Source organism: Cynara cardunculus (assembly GCF_001531365.2).
Source record: "Cynara cardunculus var. scolymus isolate 2C chromosome LG 13, CcrdV1, whole genome shotgun sequence".
Classification (NCBI taxonomy): Eukaryota; Viridiplantae; Streptophyta; class Magnoliopsida; order Asterales; family Asteraceae; genus Cynara; species Cynara cardunculus.
In genome coordinates, this window is record NC_037540.1 from 9002329 (window position 1) to 9021122 (window position 18794).

Here is an 18794-nt window from a genome sequence, read left to right on the forward strand (position 1 = left end):
AAACAATATTTCAGAAATATTAAACAAGAGCCGCATTGGACAGCCGTCCGGTCGGTTCGTTTTCGACATAAATCTCATTTGTAAGGGTAATTCGATGACGCCATTTTTACATTGCACAACTCATTATGCCTCGAGAAAATCAGGTGTCAAGTCCCTTCCAAATGTCAGCTGGAGAATGCTTTATACACAAGTTACTCGTCTACAATAAAAGCACAAGGCAGTAGTAATAGTAATAGTAGCAGTATGGCCTGCACTGAAACATAAATATGGAGCAAAAAAAGGGTTATCACGAATCTATATACGCTATACATCCACGGCCAAAATCTCACGACACAACCAAATGGAAATATCACCTAAACTCTAACATCACCCTGCTGCACAAAAAAGAGAACACACGCACGCACGCGTGCTTGCTTCTCTATTATCTGTGCTACCTTTCTCAACAAACAAATATACATCTACCATACGTCCATACCCATATCATTATTATCTGCTGCTGGTTTTCTTTCAGTCGATGCTTCTCTTAAAACGCCACATTTATCTCTTGCTGCAGCCTCATCACAAGTACTTATTCACCTGCCTAGTTGTAGATTCTTACTGGTTTCTCATATGTGTGTCGGTTCTGCAAATACCAACAGTCAGCTACTACACCATTTAATAACTTTGTAAACTGGAAAGATTTACATTTATTATATTATATGTCATAAAAATAGTCTGCGTTTGACTGTTGAGTGTTATATGGGTTATAAATTAACAATTTTATGTGGTAAAGAATCCACCATTACATCAAAGGAGTACTAAAATAGATAGAACTTGGATATATTAAAAAAAACTAGAAGTTCAATGCACAGGCAGAGGTCGGGTGGGGGATATAATGTACACCGAGCTTTTTCTTCACCGCAAGGGGGTCGAGAGGTTTAGTGTCAGATATGAATTTACAAAATTGGAGGTCCAAACCACTAACATCAAGTAAGCTAGTTTTTGGGATGGAGCGAAGTATGAGGAAAGCCGTAGTGAGAGCACTTATTGTCTTTATCATGGAATCATTAGATTCATGTACCTGATTTGCAGCATACGACCTTTTGGGTGTATTATCAGAATGTTCCAATCCCAGATACTGTTCCCAAGCACCATAAACATCTCTTCTCTGAAACCAGAAGAACACATTAAATCCAGTTATGACATATGCACAGAATTCATATGCCACTGTAGAAAACATGTGCATTGCTTGTAAGGGTCAAAAGATAAGCTTCATGGTAAGTGTGTCTGTTTCCAGAAAGAGACGAAGAATTTTATTGACCTGAAAACGGCTGGAGACGATATCCGAGTCCTGAAGGTATGTGGGACGGCCCAAAGACAGAAATGCAAACTTCCACTGATATACGACGATAAATATTTCAGGTAAAATGATGCAGTATATCATACCAGAAAGAAAAAAAAATTAGAAATTGCCAGACTGGCTGAAAAGGGGTCTGTTGTAACTTGAGAGGAAAACCATTCACAGTAGAAGGAAAAGAAATACCTTTGAAAACTCCTCATCCGGAACCTGTAATTTCTTCTGTATCCGTATTTTAACATCAGCTAATGTCTCACCTTCACGAATGACAAGGAAAAATGGTTCCCCAAAGTTCTGGACCTGCTGCTAGTACAAAATAACATACAAGCACAAATAGAATTAGCAATGACAAAAATAAAATATGATCCAGAAGCAATAAGTGCATACTACCTGGTTTTGAGCTGTGTCTTTCATGAAATGATAAACATGAATGAGACGATCCTGAGAATCAAGGTCCTTCTCCTCTTCTGGAATCTGAAAAAAGAACGATTCTCAAAACTGAAAGGGAAATTATAAACCTGACAACACAAACTCCAAAGTCCAAATGCTGACAACTAGACTGCAGTAGGCAAGAATAGTTGAAACAGGCATGTGAGGTCAAACTGTCAAAGATGTGTAATGGTTCGATAGAAAGGAGAGAAGTAAATGTGAAATTTGAGCAAAGATATTCACAAAGACATTAAGAAGACCGATGAATAAATGGGTAAAGTGGCTAGTATGAAAAAAAAATATGAGTGCCAACAACGGGAATAACAATAAAGAAAATAACAGCAAATACTTCTAAGGCTGCATATGACAAAGATGGATAGAGTAACCAGTTACCACATACCTCCTCGGCACGTAAAGTCCAGTATTGATCATTAATATTCTCAATTTTTTCATTGAGGGGGAATATCTGCATATATGGAGGCAAGTTAGAAGAAAGGAAGGCCTGTATAACCAGCAGAAAAAATAATATAAAACATTAAATCTAAGAAAGAGCAGAGATAAAGGTCGTCACAAGACGAGAGAATCATATTTGTCTGTAGCATATACAAGACAACCCTTTGATAAGTTATGAATATTTTTCAATGGTGGACCAGATTTATAATCATCTGATTCATGTCAGAATCCCAAACCCAATAAACTACCAATATCAACTGCAAGAACCGCAGAGAGAGAACACCATATATGGACTATGACGTCTTCAATGATTCGGCTCAAATAACCATTGTCGTGTAGTGAAAGAAACTGAGAACATCAATTACCTTGTAAATCTTATGATAGAAAACCTCCAGCAGTCGGAGCTCTGCATCTTTATGGGATAACTCAACCTGTTCCACAATGCATTAACCAGTTAACTATCAAGCATGAATGAACAAGAAAACATTTAATGATATGATGCAAACTAAAATTGATAATGGAGAAAGAATGAAATTAAGTTGATGGTATATTTGTGAAGTTGGGCATACCTTTGTCTTGAGATCATTGATTACATCCCCAACCGTGCTCTGCTTTGGCAATCTAATAGTATGTATAACTACCTAACAATTAGTTGAAATGAACATATCAGTATTACAATAATAGGTTATGCAAAAAGTTGAAAAGATAGTCAGAACTTACTTCATCTTTGGTAGCATGATGAAAAGCAACTTTAAGAGTTTTCAGGCCTTGCAATTCTGGCAGAGGGATATCCAATACTTCGTAATACAAAATATCTGAAGTCTGTGCATGACAAAAAAAAAAACTTACATGAGTGTATATTACTCAAATAGGAAAGCAGCCGAGTTTTCACTGTGTGCCAAAATATTCCCAATAAGAAAGCAATGTACTTTGTTGTTTTGGGTTCCGAAACCTCAAGTAGGACTTATAGCCTTCCACCATTGGTAACGGCAAAGAAACACAGCTAGCTGTGTGCATTATGCAAACTCAAAAACTTCAAAAAAGAATTACAAAAACTCCAATAACTGAATCAATGTATGTTACCCAACCTTTCACTGAGATCGATATGCATGGGATCCCCTTTTACATCACATTATATGAAGGGGAAACCTCCAACACACCTTAAACCTTACAAAATTGCTCCAGTAGTAATAATTTCGGGTTTTATGCTGACAAAATAAGCTAGCATATGATTTCATATTCAGGCCAAGTACCACCACATATTTCTCCGTTCATATAGTGTAAAAGTATGAAGGGGCTCCATATATGTATATAATATATATATATACACATACACACATGCACATAAGGTGTGCACATACAGATGTATACAGATAGGTATATAGGTGTATATGTGTGGCCAGTAAAAAAAATATCAATTATTCCATTAGAAGCCGAGTTATAGAATATATCAAGGTAAGAAGCATCACATCGATCATGCCAACATAAAAATGATAAACAACCTGGTTGTAGTGCGCCAGCATGTCTGATAGATGTTCCACACCACGGTACTTGATTGGTTGGGGCTTAGGTTGCTGGGAGTAGCAATTATGAGAAGTAAGCCTGATTTTAGATGGGTCATCTAAGTTTAAATGGCTGGCAACTCTTTCAACAACATCGTCGTAATTGTTAAGTTTTGATCTGTAATTGCAAGATCATGAAATGAATAATGTAAGATCAAATGTTATTTCAATCGGTAGTCCAAAGACCTAAATATCCTGGAAAACTTACAATTCCAGAGAGAATTCGTCCTCCTTTGGCTTCTCTAGTGAACGAAAGCGTACAACCTATTCGCCATAAGGGGTAATGCAAATAAATAAATTGCAAGGTTTTTCTTAATCACACACAAACAGAAAATTAATATTAAAAAAGTTTGAGAATTAAAAATTAAAAGGACAAAGACAAAAACTAAAAAAAAATTTGAGAAAAACACCCTATGCATCAAAATTTATATATGAAAAGATCGTCTAGTATGAAATACAAAAGGTAAGCCTAATGCGTAAACAAGAAATGTAGTTTATTTTATTTCCTGCGTTATATCTCCTAATTATTTGAATGTTATCTAACTCGTCATGCAGATATGGCCACATAATATGCTCAGCTGCCAACTCATAATTTGTCAGGGGTTAAGCTTAGTTGGTGCATTATCTGGGTCGTCATACTCTACATGCATACATACATAAATGTATATAATACAGTTGACTCATAATAAAAGAAGTGATAGAAGAGAGAGAGAGAGAGAGAGAGAGAGTGGGGAGGTACATATTTTTAAGCATGTATATTTGAGTTGTAACTACAATGTAATTTTATTATTGTAAAATTCATCAGTAGAATTTACAATAACTTGGAACAAATAGAGAGTTCACGTTGCATCCTTCCATCCATCTACTTCTCTAAGATGGTTCATTTTTATAAGATACTATAGATTCAGAAGTTAGCTACTGGTTCCACAAGACAGTGATTACTGCCTTAGATGTTCATTTATCTTGGTTAAAAAGGCATCAAAGGAAATGTAGCTTAGTTATAGAAGAAGACAGTGATGCAAAGTATCAAATTCTAGTCCACCAATTACCTGGTAAGTATGGCTGTTTAATTCAAATTTCACATAACCACCTTCTTAGACTTGCTTATCTTATTGCTTTGTTAAAACCGACTCTAAATGCCAGTTTCAAAACCTAGTGCTCATAAACCTTTTTCACTTCCCCTTCTAGTACGGACAGCAAATTCCATAAGAAAGCAAATTTTCTGTGGGAGATCTTCCAAAGATCATCATAATCTACTGAAATATAGATCACAGAAATAGGAATCATAATTTCACCTGAGTTATAATAATCACCCACAGGGATGCATTATATAACCGTCTACTTCCCATACAGCATAACAAAGAGAATGAAGTGTGATATAATTATACTTTTGTCAAACCTGAGGATAGCCATAAATCATCTTGCATTTCAGAAGAATATCTATTTCATGCTCGATAAACATAAGATCGTGTACAAATAATATCAACATAAAGCATGAACGTGTACAAATAAGATCATTGGTTGCATGATTGCACGGTATGCAGAACGGTCTATCATACCGCACCAGCTACTGTTCTGGGCTTATTATAACACCCCCAAGTAAGAATGTTGGTACACAATGTCAATTTACTACTTGCAAGTTGCAAGTACTATACCATTTATGGAAAACTAAACCAAGGACCATACAAATTTATAGTATTAAATTGAAATAAACCCATTCCATCTTTAACATAAGTGGCATAATATACCAAGGTTCATGATATACCTGACGGTTATGAACATATTCCAGAAAGGACGGAACATCAGGATAACGGCATGTTTCGGTACTTTCAACATGAAGAGCTTTCTGAAAGCAAATAATGTCCCCATCCTCAAGCTAGAAGGCCATACAAACCAGAAAAATCTTGCAATCAGGTAACTAGAACATTCAATTAAAGCAAAGAAGAAGCTGCTGCAATGATATAAAAGTACATTGCAACAAATTAGAGAACCACATTTGGTATACGTACCTGACTACCCCGAAAAGTAAGCTTCTTGTCAATGTGTTCACACATAACATTAGGTTCAAATTTAATTTCCTGTACGAAAGGAGGATAATCAAGGTAACAATCTAAAAGATTCACAAGAGAGCATAAAGTCATAACAAAATCTAATAAAAGGAACAAGTTTTTAAATACTGACCTCAAAAAGTTCAAGTTCTTCCTCACGTCCAAAGCCAGCCAGTTCATTAAGCTTTGACAGTATTTCTATTGGCTTTCCAGTACCCTTTACAAAGAGCCTCCCAACATATCTGCCATGTTAAAATATCTAAGTAATACAGCTTCCAAGTAATATAGAAATAGCATAAGAATAAGTACAAAATGGCAACATGATCTTTGGAACATCCAAGGGGTACGAAAGTGAAAGGAAATTTTCTCATGAATAAAATTTTCTTTAGGTTCATTCCAACTCATCCACGTAACCATATATTGCCCTATTTGTGTCATTCCAAAAAGGTTATGTCTTTGGTTTTAGTTAGATCCATGGGTTAGTGATAACTGTCTGCTGCTATAAACCAAGTCCAAGTTGGTTCCATGAATCTACCCTCCATCGTCCCTACATATAATTTGATATCTCATGGTTGGTCTGGTCAAACTGTTCCAATGTGTGATAGTTTGGCAAGTACTGATGCTCTTCTGTTGATAAAATAGTATGTCTCGTCAAAATTTGCTTCAGCATTCACATGAATGTCTTCGGACAAAGTATATTTACAACAGAATTGCAGCCCGTATGTCAACATCCTTAGGCTTTTTCCATTCGTCATTCATTGAAGCACTTGAAGTAAGAAACCCCATTTCAAGAGCGTCAATTGTCATTCTTTTAGAAAGGAATCAATTTTTAACTTCTTATGGGTGGCAGAGCAAGAGAAGGGGTTATAGAAGGCAATAGGTCTGTAACAGCAGAAAGATTGGTTATAAAACAGTTTCTACATGGAGATTATAAATGCTCATAAGGCCTTGCTAAAAACTATACACCAATCATTATCAAAATATATATGTGTATATATACACCAATGCCTATCCATCTATTTGCATGTTTGGGGAACTTAACATGGATACAAAGCTCTAGCTTTAAAAGATCACGGGTGCAGGTCTTCCACCTTTATTTGTTTCCTTAATCCTTACTATTCAAAGCGCAATGATAACTCGTTATTTGCTGAATAATTCTCCAGATTTTTCAAACTTTTGTGTGTTCTTTCAAGTGAAATTAGAGCGTTTAACAGTGTTTTTAAGTCTAATTATGTGCAAAATGATAAAAGACCAGTAAATATCAAGTAAAAGGGACTGCCAACCGAAAGAAGTAACCATGTGGCACCAGTTCCAAAACACTAGATTCTCCTGAAAGCCACTTCAAAAGCGACCTCCATAATCGCCTTCAAAGTTGCTTACTGACAGCGACTTCTGAATGCTACCTCAAAAGCGAGCTTCAAAGTTGCATACAAGGTCGCTTGAAAGCGAGTTCAGAAGTCACCTTCAGTTTCAGTAGGGATTTCGCCTCTTTTTGACCTAGGAAATCATTTGCAGAGTTACCCTCCAATTTTTGAAGAGGTCCCCTCCTCCCTTTGTTCTTCATTTTTCCTTTTGATTTCTTAGTTTAGGCTATTTAGATGCTTTAATTTGGGATTCAAGCTTTCGTTTTGTAATCAGACCTATCTTCAAGTTTTGGCATAAGCATTTCTCTTTCCCTTTTTTCATTTCCATCTTTGACATTTATGCTTATCATTGTTCTCTTTGTTTTACCTTTGTTTAGCAAGTATTTCTTTGTTTGGGATTGGAAAAAATCGTGTTGTGTGAATCTTGTTACTTTCAGTTAGGTTGGTTAAAATGTGTTGATAATAAGTGTTCATGAAGAATTATATCACGTCCGGACTAATGATTACTGTATTAATTATTCCTTCATTTGTGATTGAACAAAAGTTAAATATCAGACTTGTTAACCTAGCTTTACATTGAAGTTCCCCCATCAAAATGGCTGGGAATACTGATTGAGGATTGTTGTGGCTAAGTTCTAATACTTCCATCATGTGGAACTGTTAGAAACTAACCACGATGCATCATGGATTGGCCTGTCCTGCCTTGAAAGAGGGTTTAGGTATTTTAGCACCATTTCTTTCCGTGGCACCGGTAAGTAAGTTTAATCAATTATTAGATAGGAGTTGCCATTTGTATGCCTCCCATTGTTCAACCCATATGAAACAGCATCCGTACGCTTGCAGTAAACCTAGACTCATCATGCAAATTAAATGGCCTGTGCATATTGGAAGTGACAGAAAGTACTATATTTTGGATGCCACGCACACAGGTATAGAAACTCACTTGTGTGTCGCTAACCCAACTTTCTTGGCATAACAAGAGCACATAAACAAAACTAAGAGTAATGAAAATAACCATAAGACAAACAACTGGTGCTGCGAGTAAGCCGCAATGGAGCCACACCCCATGCAGCTAAGCCACATTAAAGAATATAGGGTTTGTCCAGATAGATGAAGTGGGAATTGTGAGTCTAAAAATGGCAGCAACACCCTATGTGCCCCCAGCACGTATGGCAGCCCAGCACAAGTAACAATTCTTCAAAAACTTAGACAAACTATGTGGCTTCACATTTTTGCATCTTACTCGATAATGAATTGACAAAAAAAATCACACAAAAATATGATTAGCCAACAGAGTAAACCATAAGATTCAAGTGAAAGGAAATATAGTTCTTTAAAATATTCCTAATTTCGTTCTCTGTCGGATTATCAACTATTAAACAGTAAGTTGTGCATTTACATTAGCAGGTTTCCATATTTTCAAAGATTCTGCCACCACCTCGAGTCAACTATAAGAGATTCTTAATAAATGTTATAATACATGGTAGGCTTCAGAAGCTCATGGAAGTATAAAATTAATGGGTTTTAGGCTGGTGGGAAGCAATTTGCCAGTTAAAGTGCAGAGTAGAAAAATATTTGCAGTAATGTGTATATAGCACTATAATATGCATCTATGATATGATACCATGTGTATATGTTTGTACATACACACACGTGTGCATGTATATACAAATATGTATATATATAAGAGTGTGTTGTATAGAGAGAGAGGGAGTAGATACCGCAGCTCCTCTTTTGAAGGATCATAAAGTTTAAAGAAAAGCAAAATCTCCTCCTTAGTCTTCTCAGGTGGAGGAATTGGCCGCAAGTCCTACATTCATATGGCAGCCAGTCAAGTTAACAACAAAGAACCATGTTAGATTGAAAGTCCTATATTCGCATAGCATATGATAGAAAGTTGATTGAAAATCAACATGCAAACATAATATATTATCAGTGACATCTACCTGCCCAACTTCTACTTCCAGAAACAGCTTAAGCTCAGCATTGTTAGCCTTATTTGATACCTCTCGCAAATGTCCAACCTAAATCACATGGAATTTGACATGTTAACAATCGCCAAATTATAATGAATGAGGGATTAATATAATGCTACATAACCCAGAAGAAAGCATTCAGTAGGTGATGGGTAGCTCCAAGGAGAATTTATTTTCCTATTGAAACACTAGTAATTAACTAAGCTCCTAGTAGCATTTATCCATCCAAATTCATTCCAAGATTCTCTTCTATTTTTCATAGTTGACGCTGATTTCAGATTTTTGATCCCCCACCATCCTCTTCTACTCAATAGATGATATTATAAAAGCAGAAACCAAATCACTTAGCAACTATGACAAAAATTCTGGAACAGACAGATGAGAATACTGTTGCACAACCTAGCAGAGAGAAGTAGGACATGATGCTTGCTCCAGTAACCAAACATTCTGATGCAGAGAAAATCAAAGGGGATAGCAGATTTTCCCATGGATCGATAGGAGAAGAAAAAAGGGATCCAAAGAAACCCAAATCAAAAAATGTCATAAATTTTAATTTTGATTGCTTTTTTTGCAAGAATTCCATCATTTTAGAAACTAATTGATTATGATTATTTTTCATATATAAGTTTCTCTAATTAGGACAGTATCTATCTCGTTGAATTTTTAATTTGATTTTGATTTTTAGCTTGTCCTCCAAGTTTAGTTTAACCTATAAATAAGACCTTTTGTAACCTTAGAATTCAGTTCTTGATAAATTAAATATATAATTTTTTGGTTTTGAGTGGATCTCCAAATATCCAGGTTCATCCCGTTTCCCATCATGAGTCACATTCAACATTGAACATATTTAGAGCTTCAAACTTCCACCCTATTTGTCGCAAAATACATGCAACCATTTTCATTTTAGGTTGAGCCAAAAAAAAATGCAATATTTCCTCTATTGGAGAAGTTTCATGTCAACTTTATTCATCTGTCCATTTATTGAATACAAGATATTAGAGACATTGTTGATCAACAAGATTCATCTATTCATCTTTACTAAGGGGTATTTTACATATTTGCCTAACGATCAAACACTTAAACTAAATTATGGCCTAGTCGAACATTGCATTTATTTTTAAATGGGCAATAATAAGTTCAAGAAAAATAACACAGCCACAGCATCCGTGTGTGTTTGAACAGATTCTTCAGACAATAAATTCTAGCTGTAACCAGTGAAGGTCACTTCAGATGTAATTGCAAGAAACCAAGATTTTACTCCTTCAAGGCTATATTATTACAGTTGACAAGAGTTTACCCTCTCCACAGCCAGACATCTATCTTTGTATAGCACCTGATATTTGGCATTTATTTGTTATGTAATAATCACCACTATTGGCATATAGCTCCAGAGGGCTGTTTCTAAAAAGTTCTAACTAATGTTTTCGAAATTTATTCATGAAGAAAGCAAACTCGATATCAATATAGAATAATTGCCCCCATAGTGATGAATCGCTTCTTTAATATTATATAGGTATATATTACCCTGATTTTTAAACAATTATTGTCTTCTGGGTGTCCAATGTTTACTGGTCACCACTCTTGCAAGAATCTTTTCTCAGCCTCTGGCAGTTGAAATCAATCAAGGATGCCCTAACACTAGGGCCATATAATTCCATTCATTGATAAACTAACATATGCTTCACTATCAGATATATGTGTGTACAGTTTTGAAAATTTTGGTCTAAATCATACAATTTGATATGGTTCAAAGTCAATGACTCGCAAAAGTGAGATTATGAGCTTGTTACGAATCATGATTTCACAACTATTGATCTGAAAAACTCGAGAAACAATTTCCGATATCTAACATAATTAGTTTATGTAATCAACTGATGAACTCCTAGATAAACCCTGGCCAATATAAACAATAAAGAAATGCTAGCGCCAGTTCACCGAAATTTCAGATACTGCCTTTATCCCACAGGGACTTGACAAGATCAACAAAAAGTGAGAAGTTCATGACAAAATCTGGGAATCGAGTCCTCTCATAATACCATATACAGTAAACCAATAGCACTAAATTGAGTTGTAACTGATAGGAATCAAATCTACATTATTGGGAGTTGTAGTCCTCCGCAGACCTTCCAAAATCAAAATATAGAAAAAACCAAATGCTAAATGGTAATTGGAGGTAAATGTGTTTTGCATATTGCCTATGGTCAGTACTACACTTGGCAAAAGCTATAAGAAACAGATATAACTCAGAATAAAGATCAAAGTAGATGATAAACACATTCAAAGGTGGAGTTAAAAAGTACATACAGACTGAGCTTCTTCCTGAGGAGTCAATGGACGATTAGGGCGGTAAGTGTGATTTTGGCGCTTTGCCCACAGCCAGAAACGTTGATGCTGCACTGGTATACCCAATTCTTTTGCAACTTCCTCCTGAAATACAGATCTAAAATTCACTAAAACATCTCACTTGACAACTTTATTTGAAGCATGTTAATGATACCAAAAAACTTGCAAAGTGCTAATCTATGTTGATCCATCTACATCGCTGATACAAAATGTAAAAAGTGCCACTGTCTCAACCACATGGATAGAAAATCTTGCCATCGTTGTTTCAACATGATATGAAAGAAAATAAGTAAATAATTATGGTACCTTCACCAGTCGCCATAAACATCAGGAACCATAAATTACAACGCAAGACGGATATAATCATCAAAGCAATCATGCCTTAGAAAGATACTATCATCACGACTGCAAACAAAACTACTCCTAGTGACGACTTCCTCATGATTGTTGTTGCCATCAAAAAGAACTATATGAAGTATGAATATTCCTCAACAAGTTAAATCTGACAAAGTCCTTAACCATGTTTACCGTTATCTGTTGTAGTTTGTGTTATGTTCAATAGTTTAAGTCAACATGGTTAGAAGACTTGAAAGCATAGTACCAGTATGTAGACAACATATTGAACTTATCTCCAACATTTTTTAGTTTTATCTTCACTGACAAGTGACAACTTCAAGCAAGTGCAAGTAGTTGATCCTTGTTAAGAAAGAAAATGGGAAGGTATATTGCCAAGAACAGGGCATCATGATCATGTCCATAAAACAACTGCCTTAGAAAGATCCCATATTCTTGCAACTAATGGTTAGTTACTCAGCCACTCATGACCATTTTTCCCAAATGATAAGAACCCAGGGCTGTTGACATAATTTGTCTTAGTGACCAAGATAAAAGCTGCTAACTGGGAATTTATCTGGGTCTTCTTTTCTTTCTTTTTTATCTTCCACAGAGGGAGGGATTAAAACATGCATATTCCTGCCTTCAAAGACAAACATGCCCAAGTGCCTATTTGTTAACTTTATGAACAAATGCTGTCTGGATAAAGAGATTTGTATGGATAGACTGTCAAAACTAAGCGGTAAATAGGAATTTATTATTTGTTAATTGGGCTCAACAAAGAGTTTGAACGACTAGAAGATTAGTATTTTAACCCTATGTCAGGAATAAGTTTGAATTAAAAATGATTTGTTAGTTGAGCTTTTTGAATGACAAACTATTATCAATTTAAACGAATGATTTATGTAAATAAAAGAACATTTGATATCACGTGAATTATAGATTCAATGATATTATCACATCATTAATGAGAAAAGAATATAATAATAAAAACAACTATTTTTTTATTAACCTAGATATCCAACCCGCTATGCGAGCCGACTAATCCCAGAGCGACCACCTGCTTTGCACATAACCCGGAGTCACCGCATTTGAACCTCCGTGGCCACAAGGGGATTTTTATTCCTTAAATAAATATTTTAAAGGTCCAGTGCCGCCTATTTGATTTTATATGTAATTTCACAAAAATGGTTATTTATTGCTTAAATTTCTAAATGTCCACTACAAAAATGAAATAAACTAGTAGAAAAAAATAAAGTAATGATTATAAATGGACGATAAAGTAAGTTATGTTTGAAAACTTAATAAAAAAATTACTGTGTTTTTTAGGCAAAATAAAATAGAAAATGCTGTATTCTATTTGAGACAAATCAAGTGAGAATTATTAATTGATAAATTAACAATTTGAAAGGAAACAGATCATCACCTTTTTTTGCAGACAGCCTAAAATAAAAGGTTTTGTAATAATTTTAAACAGAAAGAATAAAACAGTAGAGCAATCAGAATTTGATCAAATGCACGTGTACTTGTCCTGTACACGTGATGTGGCATGTTGTGGCCTAATTATAAACAGCAAAGGTGCAAAATGAACGATATCACAGGAGCATTAGATATAGGATTACTGACAATAAACAGATTGCTAATTAAATGTTCAATGATCATCATTGTTTGTTGTTTCCTTTTTATTATTTTCTGTAAAATTACTAACATAAAAGGTGGAAATTACATTTTACCACCTTGTTCAACACTACCAGGTCAAATTGAAGTTACACTGACAAGCGCAGATACATAGTTTTGTGCAAGAAAAGTCTAACTCCAGAAACAAATAATCATGCTTTTACACATTGAAAACATAGATTCTGATGTAAATCTAAACAAAAAGCTAAAGAGGAACTATGATGGTAACCAAAGATTGTACCTTGAAAAGAGCAAAAGAGGTTTGTTTTTGAATACGGAAACTATGAACTTTGTCATGATCCACTAGATCAAAATATATATATTTTCCAATCTGTTCATGAAGATCCCCATCACGTGCAACCTAACCACATAATATAACAGGGTAAATCAAAAACGGTTCATAAATCTCAATATAGTAATTCCAAGCAGGCCATTGGATGTTATTACCTTTATGATTGTATACAAATGTGCCTCTGCTTTTTCCTTTCTTTTTTGCTCCTTCTCTTCTTGTTCTTTCTTCAATCTTATCTGAAAGGTAAGAGGGCTTAATGTGGTGTTGAGTATGGTTACAGCAATAATCCATATCAAAAACTTAAACATCTTACTCTAAGGTGCTCTGCTATATCCTTCTCATCCACATTACAGATTATTTTCTCCTTGTCACTTTCACGTATATACACAAGCATGTATGCATTTGAATACTTTGTAAATTTGAATGGAGAGTTGTTGAACCCAGGATTTGCTTGAGGTAACTATTTCACAAGAGGTTACGAATATATAAATCAGAGATCAGTTTAAGCAAGGAGTATACTAACTAATCTACAAATCAATTTTATTATGTGCCAGATCATCACCTCCTCCTCGCCTCCATATTGCTCATCCAAAGCTCTCTTTATATCTTCTTTGGTTACACGTTCATCATCAAATTTAAACCTACAAGAAACTAATTTAGCAATTACAGTGAAAAAAAATACGGAGTTAAAACAAAGGACACTTTCTCACCAAAATGAAGGCAAATCACATAAACAACCGGTACTTGTTCAGTACTATATAGTGCACAAGAAAACATGATGGCTAACTTCCAGTGGATGTCACTAGCTAGTTGTATGCTTCACCATTAATAAATAAATCATATAGCCAAACCAATATTATTATGACATAAACTCGACCACCAAACCAATATTATGCTTCTCAAACATGCATGAATCAATAGCATGAAAAAGGAAAGAGCAGCAAACACATCCGAGAAGGAAAAATTAGCTAACTAAAAGAGGAAAACAGAAAACACCATAGCTGCAGACAATCTGAACATGAAATGCATTAGTTACGTACTCAATTCAGTGGATCTTCACTAGCAAGTTATCGGAGACAATTTCATATAGAACACATGCAAGTAAATAAGGAAATGGATAACAAATATGATAAAATTATATGCAGCTCAAAAACAAAATAGAAGTCAAAATAAAATCAAACGATCACAAATGACTATCAAGCACATGATGTTTCTTACCACTGATCAGAAAGTGTTGGCCTGATATAGGCATAATAATGTCCACCATGTACTCCACCACTGTGGACCAACACACTGCAAAAATAATGTGAATTGAAAAAATTCAGACGCTAAGCAGCAATAATAGCTGATATCCAGCCCTATTTGAGAAAATGCCATTACAGAATAATTAATGTGCACGTTGGAGAATTAATTTCCACCTCCAACCATTTGTAGCTTGAGATACACAATTCGTAAACAATAATCCCCAAACAACAAATTGGAAAATGTCTAGAAACACATGCCACCAACAACATACATAACAGAGCAGTACAAAAATTAATTCAATACAGATAAAGGTTCTCACTGTAACATCAATTGCTCTTAAATTGTGTTTAAAAAATCACTCACAATTGAGATCTTTGAGATCAATGAGAGTTTTGATTGGTTAGAAACATGTCGACATGTATGAACAATTAAGACGCAAAATGAACCAACAAGACTTGTTAAATAGAATAAACAAATATTCTTAAAAAATACATTTGAAATGAATAAGTAGTTAAACCAATCAAATGGTTGATTAACATGCAACCAAACAAGGTGTAAGAAGTGCATAGGCGTTGCCGTGTTGGTAAATCAAAGAAGTTGCTACAACAAATGACTGGAAAGCTAAAATATGGCAAAAAAAGGGAAAAGCGTCAAAGCAAATGCTATGTTCAAAAGCATGTATGTGCAAGTTTGACCAACAAGACTACAACCCTATCCCTATTAGCAAGTGATATTACAATAATATTCTTAAGGTAACTCTCTCGATATGAAATTTCATTCCTGCATCTTTTCATCATTTGAGTAATAATCCTTTGATCCAAACTGTTTAAGGTGAACATTTTGTATTTATTTAGCCATATGAGCAAGATGACCATTAAGGTAAACAAGAATGACTTTCCTTTATGATAACTTTCACATAGAGAAGTGCAGTCCTCCACCATAACACTATCCATTTATACTACTTGCACAAAGTCACCAAACACTATAGACTTTGTACAACTAATCTAAAGCATATGTTTGGGATAAAAGCAGAGCACATGCTTTCAGGCAGACGCTCCTTGGCTAAAGTAAATGATTTGGTAAACATAACCCAACGAACTATAAAAAAAACATCCATAAATGATGGTATTATGTACACGGTCATCTCAATTGAGGAGTGGGTAATCGTACTTAGGACAAGCCTTATTTAGTTTTTTCTATAATCAAAACCCTTCCCATCCTTTTGTGACAAGAAGACAGTTACAGATCTAATAAACATAATCCAAGGTCGGCTTCATCTGAAATTCTGAACGGATTGAGAAAATATTCAATTGGACTATCATACCTGTGAAGAGTATAAAGATTGCGAACACTTCTGTCTGCCTGGGGTGATAAATACTTCCCATCCTCTCTATCAAGATCGAGTTGCAAGGGGAATTCATAGCGGTCATTTATCTGCTCAATCAAATAGTTTTATGTAAAAATTCCCATATATGCCTGTTCCAGAAACTCGTCTTCTGATAGAACAAACCATTTAATATTGGAAATAAACCATAAGCAGCGTTGGTTATTGTTATTTCATAAATCTCATAAATTAAGAATTGAAATAAACCACAAAGACTTTATATCTAGACGTCCGGTATATGATAATAAGTTGATAATGCCGATGCCATTCAACTACAAATGCACAACAGCTCATAAGAAAGCATAGCTAACCAAAGAAGTCAAGAAAAGCGCATAGGATTATCGCAAGTATGTGAAGGAAGTTGGAAGGCAATTAGTAATTATTACAATGTAATGATTTAGTTTAATACTATTCAACTGTCAAATAAATCAAAAAGGAGTTGACTTAACCTTTCAAAATTCAGAATTAGAGTCTAATTCCACTTCACAGAGGTTTTCTCGTTAGGAAGTTTTCCCTTCTCTACATTGTTCACTACATTCATCAATCCAGAGGGCATATGATATGGTGCCAAGAGAGGTTACATATGCTGTTGGGAATAAGTAGGACATTCAAATGCATTTCAATGTGATTAAAGATGTGTTGTGGTAACTAGTCTGAAAGCATGTGACAGAGTGAACTGCTTATTATTGTGATATGATTATACCAAGAATCATCCCTGAGTCCAATCTTTTCTTTTTAGTTATGAACGAACTCGCACAAGACAGATGAGACACTATGCCGTATGCTTTTCATTTAAATACCGAGACTAGGCAAGGTTAGAAGAAACAGGGAGAGAGAGGAAGTGGTATTAGTGAGACAATTAAAGATTATTGCACGTAAGTAAACATCCATAGTCATAAATGCAGAATTTAGCCAGCATATTTTCTAGCATTTGACTGCATATAATTGAAGGCTTTTTCCATAACCGATCATAAAATTATTACCTGTACAATGAAATGGCTCGCATAGATTTTTCAAGAGAACATTGTTTGGTGACACTAGGGATAAGGATCAATATGATCCCCTCGACCTCTTTGCCAAAAAGTTATACCTTGAAACTACAATAAGTCTTTACCATGTTGCAGATGTAGACAGGGTAACACTAATCCAAGGAGTGCACACAAGGACATCAACTTCTCCTTTTGATGGTGAAAGAAAGGATGAGGCCCAGTATAGCACTCTTACCATTGAAGGTGGGTATGGGAAAGGGATATTTTGCGCTCTTTAGTCTTGCACATGAGACACTGTCAGCATAGTTCTAGCATGTGATTCAAACTGAAGCAACTCCAAAATCAATGACGGATTGACGGCTATCCTTGATATGGAATTTAGATAACAATGAAGCAACCCCAAAATCATTGACGGCTATCCTTGGTATGAAAATTTGATAACAATAATAGAACTGGTGGTGGTAGTGGTAGTAATAATGATATCTATCACTTCTGTGAGACCATAGTGGTCACCAGCCTGCCCAGCATATACATTGATTGCATAAGCTCAGTAAAACCTCCGACTGAGAATCACTACACAATTCAAAAGCACCAACCAACAAGAGCCGGAGCCCTTGACCAATAAAATGACAAAATTTCAAGTTTCCTTGAAACTGCTGTGCTGATTATATGGTACTTCCTTTAGTTACATTGATTGGGGTGGAAGGTTATTGTTGTAAGATGAACAACCTTATGCAGAGAAAGAAAAAGAATATGTGCATCAACCACAAAGCACCATTTTCAAAACAATCAGATGATGCCCTTCAGGTGGGCAAAAATTCACACTTAGAAAGCACGTAAAATGTCAAAAATAAAAGCCATATTATAAGGATCAAAATTACCAACCTTCACCATCGTATCTCGCATGAAATCATATTCAAAACGTTTTAACTGGAGTTGAAGAACAGGGGGGAAATCAATGAACAGGACGCCCTTCTTTGCATCCTGTGAAGACCATATCCACAAGATTGAAATGTGAGAAACCAAAAGGATAATTCACATCAAACTTAAATATATGCAAACAAATTCCCAACTTACCATATAAGCTAATTTTATTCAGAAGCTTCTACAGCTAATATATATTTTTAAAAACTCAATAGGTCTTGTTGTGGGTATCATTTCCATATAACACCCACTAATTTAATATAAAATTCTTTCAGACTTTGGTCATAGTGGTAACAGAAATTAGTAGCCCTTTCAATAACAGGTAGTTCTCTTATACATTATAAAAAGTTTTTCTTTTTAATTTTGATCAACTAGCTCGTAATTTCATCCAAGTAGTGACAACCTTCAGCCTGTGACCGTGAAACCAGCTGTAACACCA

The 18794-nt window shown here is 35.1% G+C and overlaps 1 protein-coding gene across 1 annotated transcript in view; it reads right to left on the bottom strand.

Annotated features, from left to right (window-relative positions):
• Window positions 1-127: 127 nt before the first annotated feature.
• The window catches only part of LOC112524724 (ubiquitin carboxyl-terminal hydrolase 12-like), a 23210-nt gene continuing 4543 nt past the window's right edge, over window positions 128-18794 (bottom strand). The window contains exons 8-31 of the mRNA XM_025134682.1: window positions 18317-18430; window positions 16383-16492; window positions 15032-15106; window positions 14376-14454; window positions 14127-14273; window positions 13969-14049; window positions 13763-13882; window positions 11473-11595; window positions 9139-9216; window positions 8914-9002; window positions 5962-6070; window positions 5790-5858; window positions 5546-5656; window positions 3989-4044; window positions 3721-3898; window positions 2939-3040; window positions 2788-2859; window positions 2584-2649; window positions 2166-2231; window positions 1727-1810; window positions 1523-1642; window positions 1301-1375; window positions 1061-1147; window positions 128-622 (exon numbers count right to left, since the gene is read on the bottom strand). Of these exons, the coding sequence (XP_024990450.1) occupies window positions 581-622; window positions 1061-1147; window positions 1301-1375; window positions 1523-1642; window positions 1727-1810; window positions 2166-2231; window positions 2584-2649; window positions 2788-2859; window positions 2939-3040; window positions 3721-3898; window positions 3989-4044; window positions 5546-5656; window positions 5790-5858; window positions 5962-6070; window positions 8914-9002; window positions 9139-9216; window positions 11473-11595; window positions 13763-13882; window positions 13969-14049; window positions 14127-14273; window positions 14376-14454; window positions 15032-15106; window positions 16383-16492; window positions 18317-18430 (2253 nt within the window). The 3' untranslated portion in view covers window positions 128-580. The remainder of the gene's footprint in view (window positions 623-1060; window positions 1148-1300; window positions 1376-1522; window positions 1643-1726; window positions 1811-2165; window positions 2232-2583; window positions 2650-2787; window positions 2860-2938; window positions 3041-3720; window positions 3899-3988; window positions 4045-5545; window positions 5657-5789; window positions 5859-5961; window positions 6071-8913; window positions 9003-9138; window positions 9217-11472; window positions 11596-13762; window positions 13883-13968; window positions 14050-14126; window positions 14274-14375; window positions 14455-15031; window positions 15107-16382; window positions 16493-18316; window positions 18431-18794) is intronic.